Consider the following 20,336-nt stretch of genomic DNA (forward strand, 5'->3'; position numbering starts at 1 on the left):
GGAGGGCCCTCAGCAGGGTATAAGGCCATGTATTCCACCCTCCAAAGCTGCTGTTTCCTCCAGGGAGTCTGATCTCTGTCACCTGGAGATCAGTTGTAATTCTGGGAGATCCCCAGGCCCCATCTGGAGGTGGGCAAATCTTCAGTGGAGAATCAGTTTGTGGATTCATTTGGCAAATGAGACAATCGTTCTGGGTTTCTTCCTTTTGCCCGAGATGTGGGGCAGCCTCCCAGCAGAGGACAAAGGCAGATGATGGCGCCCCAGTGGGTAGCACAGGCCCAGGCAGTCTGACTCTGGAAGTCATCCCAAGCCCCACATCTGGGTCTCCAGCCAAGTGTGGGGCAACCCCAGGAGGGCAGTGCCAAGCTGCTCCTGTGCTGAGATCGCTGCCAGCCATCAGCAGAGTGGCAGGTGACCAGCTCCCCTCCTGAGCTGGCAGCATTCCTGGCCAGCTCCGAGCCAAGTCCCTGGGTCATTGCTACAGGGCTGTGGCTGGACTCAGCTGGCAGCAGCGGAAGTTACACAGGGGGCAGCAGCGCCTTGCTGGGGCGGCAAAAGACTGCCGCCCAGCTCTCTGCCCCACTGTCTGCCCCACTTGTTTCCCAGCCTGCGCTCAGCACTTCCACATCCCGGGCTGTGAGGTGCCCAAGTTTGATCCCCCCCCCCCGCCGCCGCCTTTCTCCCTCAGCTGGTTTCATTCTTTCTGCTCCAGTTGCTAACTCTGAGTTGGGAAATTCCTGGAGAATGGAGGGCGGGGAAGGGACTTCGATGGGGTACAGCGCCCTAGAGGCCACCCTCCAAAGCCTTTCCCCCAGGGGAGCAGAGCTCCGTGGTATGGAGATGCCGTAACTCCAGGAGCTCTGCAGACCCTGCCTGGAGGATGGCAACCCTACTTTCTGCCCAATTGCCCCCCGGCCAGGCTGCCCCAGTCCCGGCCGGCCCCCCGTCCAGTCCCTGCGCCTTCTTCGCTCTCCCTCGGGCTGCCCCCATCTCGCCGCCGGCCGCCTCCCCCGCCCGCCAAAGCCACCAAGACCCCCGCCCTCCTGCTGGTCCGGCGCCGGGGCTGGCGCGGGAAGGGGCCGGGCGGCCCAGCGGGTCGGCGGGGCGCGCAGGGTCTGCCGCCAGAGCCGCCCGGCCGCGAAAAGCGGTCCGCGGAGCGCGGCCGGCCGCTAGCGCAGCCTCGCCCGCCTCCCCTGGCCCGGGGCTCCCCTGCGGCGCCACGCAGCCCCTTCCTTCCGGGGGCTCTGGGCCGACTGCAGCGAGAAAGCCCCTTCCGAGGGGCTGCCAACTCCGGCCTGGGACATCCCTCGAGGTGTGGGGAGTGGCGCCTGGGGCGGGTGGGGTTTGGGGATCAACAGGGGACAAAGCCATAAAGCCCCCCCCCCTCCAAAGCAGCCATTTACTCCAGGGCAACTGATCTCTGCTGTCTGGAGACGAGTTGTTATTGGGGGGGGGGGTGTCTCCAGGCCCCAACCTGGAGGTTGGCAACTCGAAACTCCAAGACCTGCTCCTGATCCCACTTTTAACATAACATAAGAACATGAGAAAGGCCCTGCTGGATCAGACCCAGGCCCACCAAGTCCAGCCGTCTGTTTGCACAGGGGCCAGCCAGGTGCCTCTAGGAAGCCCACAAGCAAGACGACGTCAGCAGCACCATCGTGCCTGTGTTCCCCAGCACCTCATAGACATGCTCCTCTGATCCTGGAGAAAATGGGTATGCATCATGATTAATAGCCATGGATAGCCCTATTCTCCATACTAACATCAGAAGAGCCCTGCTGAATCAGACCCAGGCCCACCAGGTCCAGCCGTCTGTTCGCACAGTGGCCAACCAGGGGCCTCTAGGAAGCCCACAAGCAAGACAACGGCAGCAGCACCATCCTGCCTGTGTTCCACAGCACTTCATAGACATGCTCCTCTGATCCTGGAGAAAATGGGTATGCATCATGATTAACAGCCATGGATAGCCCTATTCTCCATAATAACATCAGAAGAGCCCTGCTGGATCAGACCCAGGCCCACCAAGTCCAGCCGTCTGTTCGCACAGTGGCCAGCCAGGTGCCTCTAGGAAGCCCACAAGCAAGACAACGGCAGCAGCATTATCTCACTATTGTAATATCTTTCATCCTCAATACGATGAAGTACAGGTGAAGGAGGGGGGATTTTTCCTGAGTATCTCTGGAGCAGCCTAAATAGTTGATTTTTATACACTACTTTTCTCTACCTTTCAGGAGTCTCAAAGCGGATTACAATCTCCTTCCTCTCCCCACAACAGACACCTGGTGAGGTAGGTGGGCTGAGAGAGCTCGGAGGGGACTGTGACAGGCCCAAGGTCACCCAGCAGGCTGCATGTGGAGGACTGGGGAATCGAACCCATGTGTGTGACATGAAAAAGCCAGCATGGTGTAGTGGTTAAGAGCAGTGGACTCTAATCTGGAGAACTGGGTTTGATTCCCCGCTCCTCCATGAGTGGCAGACTAATCTGGTGAACCGGTTGTTTCCCCACCCCTCCAAAAATGAAGCCAGCTGGGTGACCATGGGCTAGTCACAGCTCTCTTAGAGCTCTCTCAGCCTCACAGGGTGTCTGTTGTGGGGAGAGGAAGGGAAGGAGATTGTAAGACGGTCCGAGTCTTCCTTAAGTGGTAGAGAAAATCCGCATATAAAAACCAACTCCTTCTTCTTCTTAGCTGTTCTGTAACAGACCAGAGAGGAAACAGGGCAGGCAGAATCGGGAGCCAAGTTCCGGGCTGACACCCAAGAGTGAAACACCATTCTGGGGGGTGCCTGACAGGTGGGGACCCCTTCCCCCAGGGCCACCTAGAAGTCACACAACCCTGCTAGGACAGCCCCAATCAGAACCACCGGCTGGCTGGAGACCTGTGCCCCGAGGAAGGAGAACTGCTCGGCTGGCTGGCAGAAGCTTCCCCACACCCAGACCTGGCAGGGCTGGAGTTGGTTTTGGGAGCAGAACCGTCCATCTCTTCAGACCCCCTCCCCATGGCAGCCCCATCTATAGAAAAACAAAAACATGAGCTTTTTTTTTTTTTTTTACATTTAGGCTTTATATATATAAAAATTAAATATATATAATATATCGTGTTTAAGACTAAAAATATAGTACATAATATTTTCAAAAGAATGAGAAATAAAAACAAAAAAGGAAGGTACGGAGAGAGGGAAAATTCACAGATTTATGTCTCAAGATTATTATTGTTTTGTTTTTTTAAGGAACACCCAACTATACCAGCCTGAAGCTGGGCAGAAGGAAGGAGCCTTCCAGGAGGGGGGGGAGTGGGGTGGACAGAAGCATCCCCACAGCTGGAAGGCAGGAGGGCCTCCAGACCCAGAGGAGATCGGGAGACAAGGCGGCCAAACTAGGCCTTATTATATTTATTGCTCAGGCCCCAGCAGCTGCTCTGGAGCAGCAAAAGACTTGCCAGGGGGTCTTGTGCGTTCCCCCCACGACCAGGTCTCTCCTCCCATGAGTAGGTCCACACGACCTCAGGGCAGGCAGCAGCTTGAATCCTGTCGGCTGGGCCCCGAGGGCCCTCCTTTCTCCCAGGAGCTCCTAATCAGAGTAGACCCACCAATGTTCATTGCAAAATACTGAGAAAGAGGATGCATGCCTTTGAGGGGGGTGTCCCGAACTGCTTTACATCCACTGACCTGCCCTTCCTGGATAGTTTGAAATAACAGGCCTCAAAAGAGCATCGGGGGAGAGGGGGCTCCAGAACTCTCCCCCTCACGAGGAACTGAAGGAGTCCTTGGAACTCCTGGCCACTCAGAGAGCAACTTGGGGTTTGTGAGCCTGCAGAAACAATTTCAAGATGACAACTGCCCCCTTGCTGCAAGGAGCTCCCTCTTTGCAAACAATCCTGCCCTCTTCCTTAGGCACTGAGCTCCCCCACCTATGCATACTCATAATTAGCCAGGGGTGAAGGAGCTGGCACAAATGCTCTGGCCCCCGTGATATTTTGCATCCGGAGGGTGCCGGCAGCCAGTGAATACGCATGGGAACTGCTTCCACAGCCATGAGGGATTCCTTTCCCTCTCCTAGTAAAGTAACGTCTGAATTTCTGACTGTGGCTGGAACTTCGGCCGAGCCCTCCCCCCCCCAGGGGAGGGGGTCCAAGGAGCCCCGGGACACTCCCAGCTTTTGAGGCCCCAAGCCACGATAAAAAAGAAATAAGAGGCAGCAGCAAATGTGGCAAAACGGATAAAATGCCAAAAAATTAACACTTCTCTAGATCTGAGGCCTGGACCCAATCCTCCCCCTGGAACCGGCCCCAATGCAGCCTTCTGCCTCCTTGCCACATGTTTGCAGCAGCCAGGGGAGGGGAGGGGTGTGCCATGGCCAATGCATTAGAAGGAATCAGCCTCCCCCAAGAAAGGCCCCCCCCCCATTTGTGCTTTCAGGGAGCAGGTGCTGTTGCTGAGAACCACCTGCAGGTGGCACAGAGAGTGAGTGCCCCTCCTTCAAATAGTGCCCCTGGGCATGAGCAGAGGGCCGAGCCCCCCCCCCCACCAGTCTGTCAGCTTGGCCCTCATGCCAGAAATGTGGCAGGCAAAGAGAGCGGAAGCAGGAGCTGTTGGTAGTTCCTTGGGTGCCAACTCAGGACGCCACAGCCATGGGGTGGGCAGAGAGCGGTGGGAGGCACCCGTGGCTTTCCTCTCCCTCTGCCCTGCAGGGCCCCCTCCCCCACAGAGGCAGCGATTTCGCTGGGCGCTGTTATGGGTCGCATCGAGCAGTTTTAAGGCACAAGAAGTGGAGAAAGAGGGGGGCTGCCGATTGGTCCTTTGCGTGTGTGTGTGTTGGGGGGGGGGAGGAGAATGAAAAATAATATATACACACATCTCAAAAGGAAAAAAAATAGTTTTCATCCCCAACCATTTGCAAAGGGCAATCGATTGGTGGTCAAAGGGAAAGGGATTGGTGGGGGGACAGATGCTTTGGACGGTGAGGAAGCAAGTGGGGGTCAGAGCCTCTCCCTCTCCCCATTGTGCCCCCTGGAATGCCTGATGGGGAGGGGGCACACACCCCAGAGATGGGGTAGGGGTGAAAAGAAGCCTTTTGGCTCTCAGGAATGTCACCGGGGAGAGGTGGGGAGTCTACAGCTGCAGCACAAAAACATTCACAGGTCGCATCCTGGAATCAGATCTCCCATGGAATTTACTCACGGTCTAAAATGTCTCTTTGCAAGGGAGGGGGGATGCTACAGCAGAAAGCCCTCCAGAGGTCAGATCCATGACACAGGAGTAGGGGCAAGAAGATTCTGCTTCCAGTACCAACCTGCGCAGAATCAAGCATCCTGAGATGCTTTGCTTATATTTTATTGGGGGGATCTAGGTTTCTAGCCATTGGGGCCACATGATCTCAGAAGCTGGGGGGGCAGGACAGGACCCCCTTGCTCCTTTCCCCTATATCCCCCCATTTAGCCCCCTTCTCCTGCTCTTCCAGGCATTTCCAAAACTCCCCAGCCCACTCCTTTTTCAAAGTACAGCGCCTGGAAACAGAGTAAATTATGCATAACAGTGGCATGTAACACACCCTCTCACTCTTCATCATTCATCCTGGTCCTCTGAATTTGGGAAGGGAGCCGGGGGGGGGGGGGTGGCTCTTGCAGCCCTGCATGAGGTTCCTTCGTACCTGATTTGCCAGGGCCTTGAGCTTGGCCGTACCTTGGCTGGAAGGGTCTCACCCTCCACCCATTCCCTGGATGCAGGGGCGTGGGCAACCTTTTATCTCTGCCTGAAGTGGTGGGAGGGACCGGCTGGGCTCAGGAGGGGAGGGGCGGCACTCCCAGAATGAGCCCCGCCCCCCCGTCGTGGCCAGGATCTGCCCCACTCCGCCAGCCCCACTCATGAAGCCGAGATCTTGCTTTCCCGCTGGCCACAGGGAGGTGCTTCTGTGAGCAGGAGAAGCTGAGACTCGGTTCTGGCTACTCAAGCAGTGCTTTCCGGAAGGCTCTGGCCCAGAAAGGATCAAGGCGGCCCCGGTGGACGTGACGGGCAGCTGTGGCTCAGCAGTCTGCCCCACAGCTGGCACCCTTGGCCCCTCCCTCAGAGCCAAGCCCCGCCCAGCTTGCGTGATCTGCTTCAACCTCCTGTCTTCCCTGGATCAGCTCCTCCACGTCTCCCCAACCCAGCTGCAACAGAAGTTTCATTGGACGAGAATGAGACAGAAAAGGAAGAATCTAGGCTGGGGGTGGAGGGACGTCGTGGCTTGGAAGGGGGGCATTTTCTGCCCGCACAGCATTGCCCCGCTCTGCTCTCTTTTGTGCCATCCAAACGGCGGCGGGAGGGGAGCATGCCCAGGCACCAGGGGGAGCGTGAGAGTGTTCCTCGTAAGAAACCCTGAGCGCCTGGTCCGTGGCGGCCACGAGGACATTCCGTTTGGCACAGCACTTGCCGTCCGTCTGGCCTGCAGCTGGGCAAGGGGAGGTTGGGGAAAGCCCCTGAATATCAGGGGACCGTCATGAGGTACCTGCCCCCCCCTTCCACACCCGGCTCATGAGTCAGACGTGAGTCTGCATCCGCTGCTGGAAACGCTGCCCATAGTCTGAGGAGGTGTACGAAAAGCGGGTGGCAGTGGTGTATTTGCCCAAGGGGTCGTAGGTGTCATAGGTGGCTCTGTCCAGGGCAGGCGGCGGGGGCTGGGTGTAGCCCAAGCGGTAGGTGGCATAGCCAGCGTTGGGTGGGAAGACTGTGTGCCCCCCGTAAGTCTCATACGACAACTGGCTGGCAGTCTCGGCTGTGGTGGGGCCAGCCGTGGGCCCCGGGACAGGGTCACCGCTGTAGTCAGAGGTTGGACCCCGGCCGTAGGTGCTGAGCTGGGCGTAGCCACTGGAGTGGGAGAGGCGGGAGGAGGGGCGGGCCTCGTAGCGGGCAGGGCCAGGATTGCGGTAGTCGGCATAGAGCACGGTGCGGGAAGATGGGCGGTCCTCGTGGGCACGGACGTTGTAGTAGCCGTTGGTTGGATCCTGAAAGAGAACAAATCAGGGTACCACTCATGACATGGGTAGGCAAACCTGTGTCCCAGTGTCACTCAGTGAGCTTCCGTGGCACAGCAAGGATTCGAACCCGGTTGCCCCAGGCCCGATACTAACCACTATGCCCCATCTGCACATGTGCAAAGGGAACTTGTGCACCATATGCAGTACCAGCTCCTCACGCTGCTCTGCTCACCTTCAGCTCATACTCCTCCCGGGTGTCGATGGTGTCACAGCGCAAGTCCTGCTTCAGATCCACATCATCCTTGAATGACTGGTAGCAAGAGAAGAGCAGCAAAGGCAGTGTCACATGTCTCAGCATCCCAAGAGCTGCCGAATTCTCCTCTCTTACAGCCCTCCCAAGAGAACCCACAGAAGGTCTCTAACCTTCATGCTTTTCTCAATAAGGGGAGACCCCAGAAGAAGCTGTGGCTCAGCAGCGCAGCATCTGCCTGGCATGCAGGAGGCCCCTGGTTTGGTCCGGCCATCTCCCATTAAAAAGTTGAGGAAATCAGCGATGTAAAAGACCCTCATGAACCGAGAGCTTCTGCCGCCCCCACAGTACTGACCATGTTAGACCAAGAGAGAAGGCAGCTTCATGCCTCATCCTGGGCCCATAACCCTCTTCCAAGAATGTCCTGCTTCCAAATCGTTTCCGCTCTCACACTCATTCCCCCCAACCAAATCTCAGAAACAGCGCAGAAGTCTACACGCTGTTAGATGGAACAGCGTGTAGACTTCTACACCCCCCCCCCCAATTCGAGTAGGCCATGTGGCCAGGCCCTGCATGGTTCCATCAGCCACTGAACTGTTCCCCACCATCCTGACACAGACCCACACACAGCACTCCTTGTGCACTGACAGCCCGGCTGAAGGGTGGAACTGCACCTGCCCAGGTGCCAAAAGGTGGCCCTGGCCCTCCCTCATCCCATGCTCTGAAGGAATGCCCCCACCCCACCCTCTCACTTCTCCCCCCAGCTGCTTCCAGAGTGCATCCAGATGGGCAACGGAGGGAACACTTCTGCGTCTCACCGAGTAGATGGCTTTCATGACACGAGTGGCCGTGGAGACGCTGGCCGTGTCCTCCTCGCGGTCCGTGTGCAGTGTGAGGGGCTCCCGGTTCACAGTCTCCACCTTGATATCCAGCTTGCGTAAGGTCACATCTTTACGGCCTGCAAGGGAGAGGGCAAAGGCATGGCTAGATGTTCGATAAGACAAGGGATTTTACTGTGCTCAAGAGGAACTTCCTGAAGGCCCCACGTGAGCTTCATTCCACACACAGGCCAGGACAGCTCTTGGAAAAGAGGTGCAGGGGCCCAGACGCAGGCTGGGCAGAGGATTCGGTACCCGGCATCAATCCAGGGGAGCTTCTGGAGTGCAGAAAGACGGCCCGCTGGCTGGTACAGCTGGGGCTTTTGGGAAGGAATTGTGGCTGACTCCACCCAGTGACTCCGATGGGGTACACTTTAAAAGCCGAGCAAAGCCCCACATCACTGCCTTTAATAACAGAGACCTTGGGTCGGAAGAGGCCCTTCAAAAGGTCTAATCCAACCCCCTCCTAGGTACAGGAAATCAAACCACCTTTCTGTGGCTCTCTTGAGTATTCACCAAATATATTATCTCAGCAATCTTTGCAATGTTTTGAAAAGTAGGGCAATACATCCCCATATTGCAGTGGGGGGCTGAGAAGTGGAGGCTTGCTGTGGCCACCTTAGGGCACTGGGGACTTTCTCACTTGCTCTCTTAAACAATCAGTCCATTCTCTTCCATGCCATCCTTCAGAATGAATCAACTGTGTACAGAGAAGCAGCTAGAAATTATCTTGGTGGGAAGGACCAGGGATAGTTCGGGGCGGGGGGGGAATGCTTGGAGTGGCCATTGGTCCACGGGCTTCATTATAGTCCTTGCAAGATACCACCAGACCACTGTTATTCCGCACTGTGTGGCCTAGTGACACCCCCTGTCCTCCTCCCCCCTTGCCCACCACTCACTCCCTTTGCGACGTCGGTAGAGGAAGTAGGCCAGGGCAGCGAAGCAGAAGATGACCAGAATTCCAGCTCCAATGGTGGCTCCAGCGATGATCCCCACGGGTATAACCTCTGAGTGGGGAGTGGGGGGAGAGGGAGGGATAAGAAAGCAGAGTCCATCTCTCAAGGCCATGAGCCTCTCTAATCTTGGCCCTGCTAGATACAATGCCTTTATTGTGGCTCAGTAGGGAAGCATCCGCTTAGCATGCCAAAGACATCTCCAGTTCAAAAGAATTTCAGGAAGGGAGCAGGTGATGGGAAAGTCCCTTCTCTGCACGAGACCCTGGAGAGCCACTGTCAGTCACAGGGGCCAGTGCAGAACTGGGTGGACAGGGTCAGACCCCAGAGAAGACAGCTGGGGGACCTGCAAGGACTTGTAGGGGAGGGAAATCCCCCCATTGGATCTCGCTTGCCCCCCCTTGCTTGCCCCCCCCCAACACCTGGTTGGCCACTGTGTGAACGACTGCTGGGCTTGATGGGCCTGGGTCGATCCAGCAGGGCTTTTCTGATGTTCTTATGACACTCTTTTTCTCGCCCTTTTTCTCCTATCACCGCTTTTCCTCCTCCTACCAATCTTTATTTTTTAAAAGAAGTGCTTCGCAAAAGGGAGTGCTATACTATGCAACCCCACACAATGCATTGTTAAATTGTAGAACTCCCTTTAAGAGGTGAGTGGACATGTTCATGGAGGAAAGGGGTATTCATGGCTATTAGTTAAAATGGATACTAGTCATGGAGCATCCCTTTTCTCTCCAAGATCAGAAGAGCAGGCCTGTGGAGGGGGGAGGTAGTTGTGAATTTCCTGCATTGTGCAGGGGGTTGGACTTGATGGCCCTGGTGGTCCCTTCCAACTCTATGATTCTATGATTCTATTAGGTGCAGGACAATGCTGCTGCAGTCGTCTTGTTTGTGGGCTTCCTGGAGGCACCTGTTTGGCCACTATGTGAACAGACTGCTGGACTGGATGGGCCTTGGTCTGAGCCAGCAGGGCCTTTCTTATGTTCTTATGACCTTGGGAGATCTCAGGCAGCGCTTATTTGAAGTTGTGAGGTGTCTCTACATCAGGAGTGGGGAACCTTTTTTCTGCCAAGGGCCATTTGGATATTTCTAACATCATTTGAGGGCCATACAAAATTACCGACTTAAAAATTAGCCTGCTACATATGGTCAAACATTTAGCCAAGAGGCATGACTGGAGATGGCTCCGAGTGTCTGCCACGTAGAGTGACTCGTTTTTGAGCTCTGCCGTCCCCAGCTGGGCCCAAGAGATTCAGGCAGGGCAGCAGCCTTCTGAGCTAGAGATCTTCCAGGACCCATGAAGTGCCAGACCAAATGATTTCGCGGGCCTTATACGGCCCCTGGGCCTGACGTTCCCCACCCCTGCTCTACATGCACAAGCACACACACATTGTTTCTCTGTTTTTTTTGTGCGTGTGTCTTTCTGTGTGCTAAACTTAGGAATGTTCTGTAAACGTGGAGATTCAGCCACGTATATAGAAATAACTCCCCTTTATCACCAGGTCCCGCTGTGCAAATATTTTGATCCACATTTCGGGGCCAACTTTGGAATTAGCTGTATGATAAGAAGAATTATTCCATAGTGATTAGCACTGCTGAAACAACCCTCAATAATAGTTCAAGGGGAGGAAAAAGAATCCTTTGTTTAAATGTTTGAAAAGAAGAGGTCACTGCTTTCCTGATCTTCTGGAGAGCTTCCCAGGGGGCATCTGGCTGTCCACCATCGGAGACAGGGTGCTGTTCTACACGGGCCTCACCTTTCTCCTCCAGCTGGATGATGACTGTCCGGGCACCAAAGCTGTTCCAGGCTGTGCAGTTGTAGCGTGTCTGGAAATCCACCTCCATCACGTTGTTGATGGTCAAGGTGGACAGCACCCCGTGGCCGATGTTGCTGCGTTCCACGGTGTAGCGCTCCAGGGTCCCTGTTTCCAAGATATTCTCCTTCCAGCCCCAGGCCTTAAAAGGTTCAGTGGGGTGAAAGGGAGGGGGAGGGAAGACACAGGTTGGAGGAAGGCAATGGCCCTCTGAAGGATGAAACCGAGGAACCCCTTCCCCCTCCTGTACCTCTGGAACACAGCCCCGCACCCCCGGCCGCCATTTCCCCTGGCATTCCCAACCCAAAACCTCACCGTCTCCACATATGTCAGAAGAACTCACTATGCGGTCAGGGAGAGGGGTACTGCCAATGAAACATTCCACTTTCCCGCGGTCTCCACGTACAGCGTATTGGACGGTATCACTGGAGATGATCGGGGGACCTGAGGAAGAGGAGGAAACAATATTTGTGGAAAGCAAAGGATGGGCTTTCAGGGAGAGGGATTTCCAGACAGAGACAAAATAAGCCCCTGCCCCAACTCTGTTGCATTGAGCAGGGATAGGATTTGGTCCTGTAGGAGAGTGCTACCATTCAGCTATCTCATCACTGGCACAAGCAAAGCAACCCTCTGTCCTGCTCTCAGGGGCTCGGGTGCTTGTGGGCTTCCTAGAGGCACCGGGTTGGCCACCGTGTGAACAGACTGCTGGGCTTGATGGGCCTGGGTCTGATCCAGCAGGGCCTTTCCTATGTTCTTACATTCTTATGATGCATACCTATTCTCTCCAGGATCAGAGGAGCATGCCGAATATATGAGGTGCTGTGGAACACAGGTAGGTTGTTGCTGCTGCAGTTGTCTTGTTTGTGGGCTTCCTAGAGGCCCCTGGTTGGCCACCGTGTGAACAGGCTGCTGGACTTGACGGGCCTGGGTCTGATCCAGAAGGGCTTTTCTTTTGTTCTTATGGAAGTGTTCACCACACTTATTACAGTGTTATTCAGTACAATACATATGTTTGGTTGTTCCTTGAGGCTCAAGGTAGCCTTCCTAGATGTGATCTTCCCATTGCTGCCAAAGGGAGAACCTGGTACCAAAACACCATCCCTGGATTTCTACATACCGGTGGACAGAGACACTTGTAGCTCTGAGCACAAGTGATGCACACAGGACCATTTTTTAAAAAAGAATACCCACTCCATATGGCTCAGAATATCAGCAACTTTTATGATCCATGAATTCAAGCAGCACAATTCTTGCACATTTCAATGCAGGCTTCCCCCCATCCCACACACAAAAACCTTTTGCTCTGATTCTCTGTCGCACTATAGGTTGGATGCAATTTGTAAGACTGGTTCTGTCCAAAACTGCTGGGTCATTGGATCGTTAAATAAAGAAAGCCGCACTATAGGCTGTAAGCCGGCCAACAGGTGCTAGTCGGAGGAAGGCAGGTCTATATGGCTCAGAAACAGAAAGTTTTAGGGCCAATCCAGATGTGTGCTGGGGGTTCCACGTTCAGAGCTCTGAGCCATTTTTCAAACTTAATGTGGCGGTCTGATTTGGATCTGGACAACAGGGAGGAGGTTTTAAACCTCCCCATCAGCAATAACATGGAAGGGGCATACAACTTCGTCTCATAGTCCTGATCTCAACTGGGCCCCCAAACATAGGAAAATGGTTTCCAGATCCACTGGGAGTTCTGAATATGGAAGTCCCCGTCACGTGTCGGCTTTGACCCTTGGGTAGTCCTGGCTAGAACACTGCCTTGATACTTATGCGATGCTTTGGGTAGGTTTGTAGAGGTAGTTTTGACATCACTATCCTTTTCTTGCCGAATTTGCAAGTTGACTGTGAGTCCACACATTTTTCAACTGTCAGTGAACTCTGTTGCTTACAGCTACCCTCATCTTGGACAGTTAGTTGAAATAGTTACAGAAAAAGGTTGGATTAATTGCTTTTTAGTGGAGGTTAGAAGTTGAGATTTGCCTTCTTATCTTGCTATATCAGATGTAACTCATATGCACCTGCTGACTGGCTTATTTGCACTTAGTTGATTATCTCATACTTAGTGTGAACCAATCAGTTATCTAGTTATAACCACGTGATTATAATAGATCGTATTTAGATAAGACTGATATTTTTCTATAAATAAGCACCCTTGTGACAAGAAAGTCTGTTTCTCTGGTTGGAAGTCTCAGAAGACTAGGTAAGATTTCTTAGATAACTTGGGCTATTTGACAATTCCTAAAAGCAGTGAGACAAAAGCTGAGACCTGATTTTTGAAAAAAAAAAAAAAAAAACCATTACTTGCTATAATGTCATTGCTAGGAACTTTGACAATTTTAGCATTTATCTTCACAGTAATTGTAGGGTTAACTTTTTCATGCCTGTATTTTTTTTCTGCCTTGCTCAATAAAAAGAATATTTTCTTTTCACAATCTCTACAGATTTTTTGTCTGGTTAATAGTTCAAAGAACTGAACTTCAACCACCTTGCTCTTTTGTATTATCAGAGTTAAAAGTTGTAAATCACCTTCAACAAGATAAATCCTGGCAAAATCTGCTGCTAGTTTCGTACAGTTCAGTTCAGATCCTCTAATAGGATGGATGAGTGAATCTCTTGTTACAGGTTCCGGAGTAAAAGAGCAGGAAAAGAGCAAGTGTTGAGTCAAGTAGAACCTTTAGTATTTGACGAAGGGAGCTTTGACTTTTGAAAGTTCATACCCCAAAAGTCTTACTTGTCCCTAAGGTGATACTGGTCTTGAATCCAGCTCTGGGGATGTTTTGGGTGGGTCAAAGATCCTTTTTGGTGCTGTTCCCCTAATCCTGATACTTTCCCTGTGCGGCACAGCAATGGTTCTTGCCCTGTGTGTTATTTGGGAGGTGGGGGTGCTAAGGGGCAGCGGATTGTGAATCTCTACTTGAAGCAAGATTCTGCCACGATGCTCAGTCTCTTGGCTGCCAGAATACACAACCTCTTCCAGAACCAGGATCTTCCCAGCCTCAGTTTCCCACCTGGGCAAAACACCCTCCCCCTCCCATGCTCCTACCTGCCTCGCCAAAAAGGGGGCGACAACCCAGCCCAGCTGGGAAGAACTTCAAAGGGGCTCTGCTAATGAGATTTTAAAATGATCCTCAGATTGGACTCCTGCGGGAAACTGGGCAGTTCTATATCTGTCACTCGAGTGCTTTTAAATGGGGTTCCCCCAACCCCAAATGCATTTCTTTTGTAGGAGCTCAACAGGGCCAGGGGCGGGTTTTACATTACAATTTATTCCGGGGCAGGGAGTTTTAGGCCCTGATCCACTGGGAGGTGCAAAAATTAACACAAAAATTAGCACGATCGAGAGACAGGTGGGCCGGGGGGGGGGGGGCTGATCTTCTGTCCCCTCCCTCCCTGCTTGCCAGCAGATGGGCCGTCAACTCCCCACTTCCAGTTCCTGGAGACACCCAGACTGCAATCCTGGAAGATCAAGGGGTGGGAGCAATGGCAAGGGCTCCTGCCCTCCCCCCTTGGCTGGGAAGCAACGCCCTGCCCCCCCACCCCGCTTCCTGGTGGGCAAACTGCGGGGGATGCCACTTCCCGGCAGAAGGGCAGTGCCACTCACCGTTGACGAAGAGGGAGACTTCGCGCTCGCCCACCCCGATCCGTGGCACGATGGCCTTGCAGACGTACTGCCCCGCCTCCGCTTGGGTGACGGACTTGAGGAACAGCTGGTTGCTATTGCTCAGTACCTGGGGACGAAAGCGGGAGGGAGGAGAAGTTGGGCGCTGGAGCTGGATGCGAGGGTCAGGAATGTCCCGCCCTCCTGCGTGCCACTCCCTCTCCCTGGCAACCCCGCTTCAAAGGCCATGGGCTTTACCCCCTCACACACACACACACACACACACACACACACACACACACACCCTTAGACCTCCCTCTCCATTCACGCTTCTTTCCCTGGTCTCTCTCCCTCTCCCATTCCGTGGCTGTCTTCCCCAACAATAGGCGTCCGGTCCCCTGAGCGTGGTGTAGTGGTTAAGAGTGGTGGTTTGGAGCAGTGGAATCTGGAGAACCGGGTTCGATTCCCCACTTCTCCACGTGAAGCCAGCTGGCTGACCTTGGGCTAGTCACAGCTCTCTTAGAGGTCTCTCAGCCCCACCTACCTCACAAGGTATCTGTTGTGGGGAGGGGGAGGGAAAGTGATTGTAAGCCGGTTTGAGATTGCTTTGGGTAGAGAAAAACAGGGTATAAAAAACAACTCTTCCACTACCTTATCTGCATGGCAGGAGCTTGTAAAAGCATGAAGGAGAGATAATGGGAGAGCCAGCATGGTGTAGGGATTAAGAGCGGTGGTTTGGAGCGGTGGACTCTAATCTGGAGAACCGGGTTGGTTTCCCCGCTCCTCCACACGAAGCCAGATGGGTGGCCTTGGGCCAGTCACAGCTCTCTTAGAGCTCTCTCAGCCCCACCTACCTCACAGGGTGTCTGTTGTGGGGAGGGGGAGGGAAGGTGATTGTAAGCCGGTTTGATTCTCCCTTAAGTGGTAGAGAAAGTCGGCATATAAAAACCGACTCTTCTTCTTCTTCATCACACCCCTTGTTTGCCAGAACTCGGATGGATAGTGAGATCCTTGGGGCAAGGAACTATTGTTCTTCTTTAGGAGGTGTGCTTTAGCAGAGCGCCACCTGTGCCAGCGGGGAGGGACAAAAGGACCAAGCAGGGTAGAGCATTACCATGTTGGACTCCTTCTTGGTCCAGGTGAGGGTGAGGGGTGGATTCCCAGCCCACACGCAGGTCAACGTCACGTCTGAGCCGATGTCGGTGGTCATGGGCTTCGGATCCACCACGATGCGGGGAGCAACTGGGAGAGGAAGGGCACATGAGAGACCAGACGCGCGACCCACCTGATGGCTTCCCCCCCCTTGCCCCTGGGCACTGCCTGGGCCCCGTGGCCTCCTCCAATCCCGGAAATTCAAGTCTGAGGACAGGCGGACTGGCCATGGACTGCATCTGGCCAGCATGGAACAGGAAAGATGGTGAGGGGTCTGGAGACCAAGTCCTATGAGGAAAGGGTGAAGGAGCTGGCTAGCCTGCAGAGGAAAAGACTGAGGGGGGACATGATAACCATCTTCAAGTATTTGAAGGGCTGTCATACAGAGGAGGGTGCCGAGTTGTTTTTTGTTGCCGAAGAAGGTCAGACCAGAACCAATGGGTTGAAATTAGATCAAAAGAGTTTCCGTCTGGACATTAGGAAGAATTTTCTAGCAGTTTGAGCGGTTCCTCAGTGGAACAGGTTTCCTCGGGAGGTGGTGAGCTCTCCTTCCCTGGAGGTTTTTAAGCAGAGGCAAGATGGCCATCTGTCAGCAATGCTGATTCTATGACCTTAAACAGTTCATGAGAGGGAGGGCACCTTGGCCATCTTCTGGGCGTGGAGTAGGGGTCACTGGGGGTGTGGGGGGAGAGTTTGGAATTTCCTGCATTGTGCAGGGGGTTGGACTAGATGACCCTGGTGGTCCCTTCCAAAGCTATGATTCTAGGAACGGCCAGGAGAGAGGAGAGGGCTGGGCCTGATGCTACCACATCAACTCGGGCTACTTCCAGCCTCCTCAAGAGGCACGTAGTCTCAGGGGGAGGGGGCAACAGGCAGCCCTCCCTCCCCCGCCACTCACAGTGCACATCCACCAGGGTGCTGATGTTGGTGCTCCCCACATCGTTGTGCACTTCACACGAGACTGGCTCCGTGAAAAAGGTGTAGTCCACGTGGGTCTCGTACTTGCTCTCTTTGGCGTCCTCCAGGATCACACCGCCTTTCGCCCACCTGAGAGGAAGAAGGGGGACGGGAAAGGCCTCAACCCCTGGGGCGCGCCAAAAGGGGCCCCAGAAGGGCAACGGCGGCTCGCCCCCTTCCTTCCTCCTGCCCGCTACTCCATGCCCACCCCCTCCTCACCTGTAGCCTTTGATCTCCGGGTTGGCTGTCGCCAGACAGGTGAAAGTCACCTTCTCCCCTTCCTGCACCGTCTGCGGCTGAATGGACAGCGTCAACGTTGGAGGGTCTGGCGCCAAAGAAGGAGACATGTCTGTACCCCAGGAAGGACCCCCCTTCCCACTCCCTCTTCTTTAAGACCAGCCACTGATCCCTACCCACTATACCCTCTCCGTGCCAGATTGCTACAAAGGTACCACACCACGGGGAGGAGCCCAAGAGCCAAAGCATGCCTGTTCTGCTTGCCTCCCCCCCTTCTCCCCCAGCTATCCCCTACCAAGAGAGCTGGTTTACTGATATTTTAGACTAGGATCTGGGAGACCCCCTCCCTCCTTTGAATGCCCGTTCTGCTGTGGAATAACTAGATTTGAGTCCAGGAGCATCTCAGAGACCAACAAGATTTTCAGGTATAGGTTTTTGAGAGCCAGCGTGGCCCCTGATCTGGAGAACTGGGTTTGATTCCCCATTCCTCCACAGGAGTGGTGGAGGCTAATGTGGTGAACCGGGTTTGACTCCCCACTCCTCCACATGAAGCCAGATGGGTGACCTTGGGCTAGTCACACTCTCTCAGCCTCACAGGGTGTCTGTTGTGGGGAGGGGGAGGGAAGGGGATTGTAAGCCGGTCTGATTCTCCCTTAAGTGGTAGAGGAAGTAGGCATATAAAAACCAACTCTTCTTCTTCGTCAGATTCCTTTGACTCTCGGAAGCTTATACCCAAAAAATCTGGTTGGTCTCTATGCTGCCCCTGGAATTGAATCAAGACCTTCTGCTGCAGAACAACACAGGCGACCCCCCTGAATCACTCTGCTGTGGGAACTCACTTTGTCACCTTGGGCCAGACACTTTCTCCCAGCCTAACCTGCCGCACAGGGTTGTTGTTTTGATGACAAAATGGGAGAGGGGAGAATGAGGTTGTCAGCTGATCTTGCATCAAGCAGAGGTTTGGAATGGATGGCCTCTATGACCCCTTCCAACTCTACGGATCTACGATTCTTTTTGGGTCCCCACCAAGGAGGACAGCAGCGCATAAATATCTAAATAAATAAATAAATAAGCCAAACGTGGTCGCTGGGGAAGAGACCGCAAGACGACACTGGCTTCCCAGCTGGGCCGTTTCTTCAAGGGGGTGCCACCTTGAACAAGAGCCCCCTCATGTGGCTCTGGGTCCCAATCCCCATGGCGAAGGGTTCGAGAGCCCTCTCCACTCACGGTGAACGTTGAGCTTGACGGAGGTCTCCTTGCCATCCGGGGCGGCTTCGTTGCTGCAGTGACAGGCGAACACCCGGCCGATGTCCTGGTCCGTGGGGTTGATGAGCAGCTGGCTCATAGTGGTCTCTCTCTTTCCGTCAGACAACACTTCCTGGAGGGGGGGGAGGCAGAAAAAGAAGACCCAGCAGTGGGAGGGGGCAAGTGTGTGCTCCTGCATGTACAATTCAAGGACACCCCAGTCCCGTGGGAACGCTCAGGATGGGTAGACGGACGGATCCTGACCTATTCAAATGAAACCAAAAGAGTTTCCATCTAGACATTAGGAAGAAGTTTCTAACAGTTAGAGCGGTTCCTCCGTGGAACAGGCTTCCTCGGGAGGTGGTGGGCTCTCCTTCCCTGGAGGCCTTTAAGCAGAGGTTAGATGGCCATCTGTCAGCAATGCGGAGTCTATGACCTTAGGCAGATGATGAGAGGGAGGGCACCTTGGCCATCTTCTGGGCATGGAGTGGGGGTCACTGGGTGTGTGTGTGGGGGGGAGGTGGTTGTGAATTTCCTGCATTGTGCAAGGGGGGTTGGACTAGATGACCCTGGTGGTCCCTTCTAACTCTATGATTCTATCTCACAGCCCCGGGGAAAACGGTACTCTGGAAACAGTCAAGGCTCAGTTGAGACCTGACAATCCTGATGAGCCAGAATCTCTCCAGTTCTGGCTTTGCTCATTTGACAGAACTTCAGAAACAAATTGGAGAGAGATCCCCTCACTGGCCATACCCTGTGCTGTGGGGGTAATGGAGGCCAGGATCCTTCTGGGGTGCCGGGCCAAGTTCAAGCGAGTGGCGAGCGTGAGCGGTTCAGAGAATTATTTCCAAATTAGCCTGGAAGCAAATCGGCTCCTGCCCGGCTCCTGCCATGCCCGTTAAATGCCCAACAAGGTCCTCAGCATTAATGTTATCGCGCCATAAACTGCTCGGGGATTAATGAGCGGGGAACGGCTCGCTCTGAAGCAAACTCTGGATGGGCTGACGCAGCTGTCAGCGGGAAGGTTACGGGTGGGGGGGAACAAATTAATAATGTAAAAAGGAGCGTAGAGCTTCTGAGAGTATGAGAGGTAAGGAGGAAAAGAAGCCAGGCGGGGAGGAAGCAGGCCCGCACTGGCAGCAGTTTTCCTTTCCTGCATTCGAAAAGCCGAGTTGCGTTCTTGACCAGATGGAAGGCCACAGAGAAGGGAAGGACAGACAACCGGGGGAGGGAGCGGAATGGGGCTAGTGAGGGCAGGATTGAACCATCGCCCTAAGCACCCTGCAGAGCGGGGGCACCCGTGGTCTCCTCTGCTAAGGTCTGTGTCTAGAAGCTCCCCCCTCAATGTGACATCACTTGAATGAGTCTTCGGGCTAAAGGTGGGCATTCCCAGGGTGGGACACAAAACTTGGTATGATCAGGCCAAAATCGGTCATCTGCTGACAAGCAGGAGCTTGCTCTAGTAACGAGGCCGTTCTATTGGGGTAAAGGCATTTCCTCGTCCTCCATACCGTGGCCATGACAGCTTCTGGCTGCTGCACCCCATCGCGGAACCAGACGATCGAGGCGGCCGGCTTGGCGTTCCGTGCCCAGCACGTGAGGTTGTAGGGCGTTCCTGCCCGCAACAGAATCTCGGGGGCTCCATCGATGATGGGGTCCTCAGGGGGAACTGGAAAGGAAGAGGACAACAGGATCAACCCCATGAAGATCCCTGTGCCGTGATCCAATGGCTTTCAGGAGTCATAAGAACATAAGAACATAAGAAAAGGCCCTTCTGGATCAGACCAAGGCCCATGAAGTCCAGCAGTCTGTCCACACAGTGGCCAACCAGGGGCCTCCAGGAAGCCCACAAGCAAGATGACAACAGCAGCACCATTCTGCCCGTGTTCCACCGCACCCAATATAATAGTCCATCGGTCAATATTGTCCATTCAAAAATGAAAAGAATAGATTTAGAAATAATAACCTATATGAGATTAAAAGCAAAGGAGGGATAGGTATGCCAAACATTAACATACTATCAAGTGGCTAGGCTAAAGTGGTTAAAATCATGGATAGTAAATGATGAAAAAGAATCGTATATCAAAATTGAGCAAGACTTTGTTAAATTCCCGCTAAATAGATGGCTTTGGGTTAAAAAAAACCTATAGGAAAAAATTCTACAACAAAGATAATAATTGTATTAATACCATTCTAAAGCAATGGGATGCGCTAAGAGGGAAAATCGCCCCAGATATTTTCCCACTGTCCTCCTTTGTATGGAATATCTTCGCTGAGAACCCAGAATTCCAACTACCTC

At 53.8% G+C, this 20,336-nt stretch overlaps 1 protein-coding gene across 1 annotated transcript in view; it reads right to left on the minus strand.

The window, feature by feature from the left end:
- Positions 1-6,388: 6,388 nt before the first annotated feature.
- Positions 6,389-20,336, minus strand: part of KIRREL1 (kirre like nephrin family adhesion molecule 1) — a 78,931-nt gene continuing 64,983 nt past the window's right edge. Inside the window, exons 4-15 of the mRNA XM_056852595.1 lie at positions 19,549-19,706; positions 18,020-18,170; positions 16,775-16,880; positions 16,497-16,645; positions 15,561-15,688; positions 14,450-14,576; positions 11,192-11,292; positions 10,792-10,990; positions 8,981-9,088; positions 8,022-8,161; positions 7,186-7,263; positions 6,389-6,980 (exon numbers count right to left, since the gene is read on the minus strand). Of these exons, the coding sequence (XP_056708573.1) occupies positions 6,516-6,980; positions 7,186-7,263; positions 8,022-8,161; positions 8,981-9,088; positions 10,792-10,990; positions 11,192-11,292; positions 14,450-14,576; positions 15,561-15,688; positions 16,497-16,645; positions 16,775-16,880; positions 18,020-18,170; positions 19,549-19,706 (1,910 nt within the window). The 3' untranslated portion in view covers positions 6,389-6,515. The remainder of the gene's footprint in view (positions 6,981-7,185; positions 7,264-8,021; positions 8,162-8,980; positions 9,089-10,791; positions 10,991-11,191; positions 11,293-14,449; positions 14,577-15,560; positions 15,689-16,496; positions 16,646-16,774; positions 16,881-18,019; positions 18,171-19,548; positions 19,707-20,336) is intronic.

The sequence above is a fragment of the Euleptes europaea genome, chromosome 7 (assembly GCF_029931775.1).
Source record: "Euleptes europaea isolate rEulEur1 chromosome 7, rEulEur1.hap1, whole genome shotgun sequence".
Lineage (NCBI taxonomy): Eukaryota > Metazoa > Chordata > Lepidosauria > Squamata > Sphaerodactylidae > Euleptes > Euleptes europaea.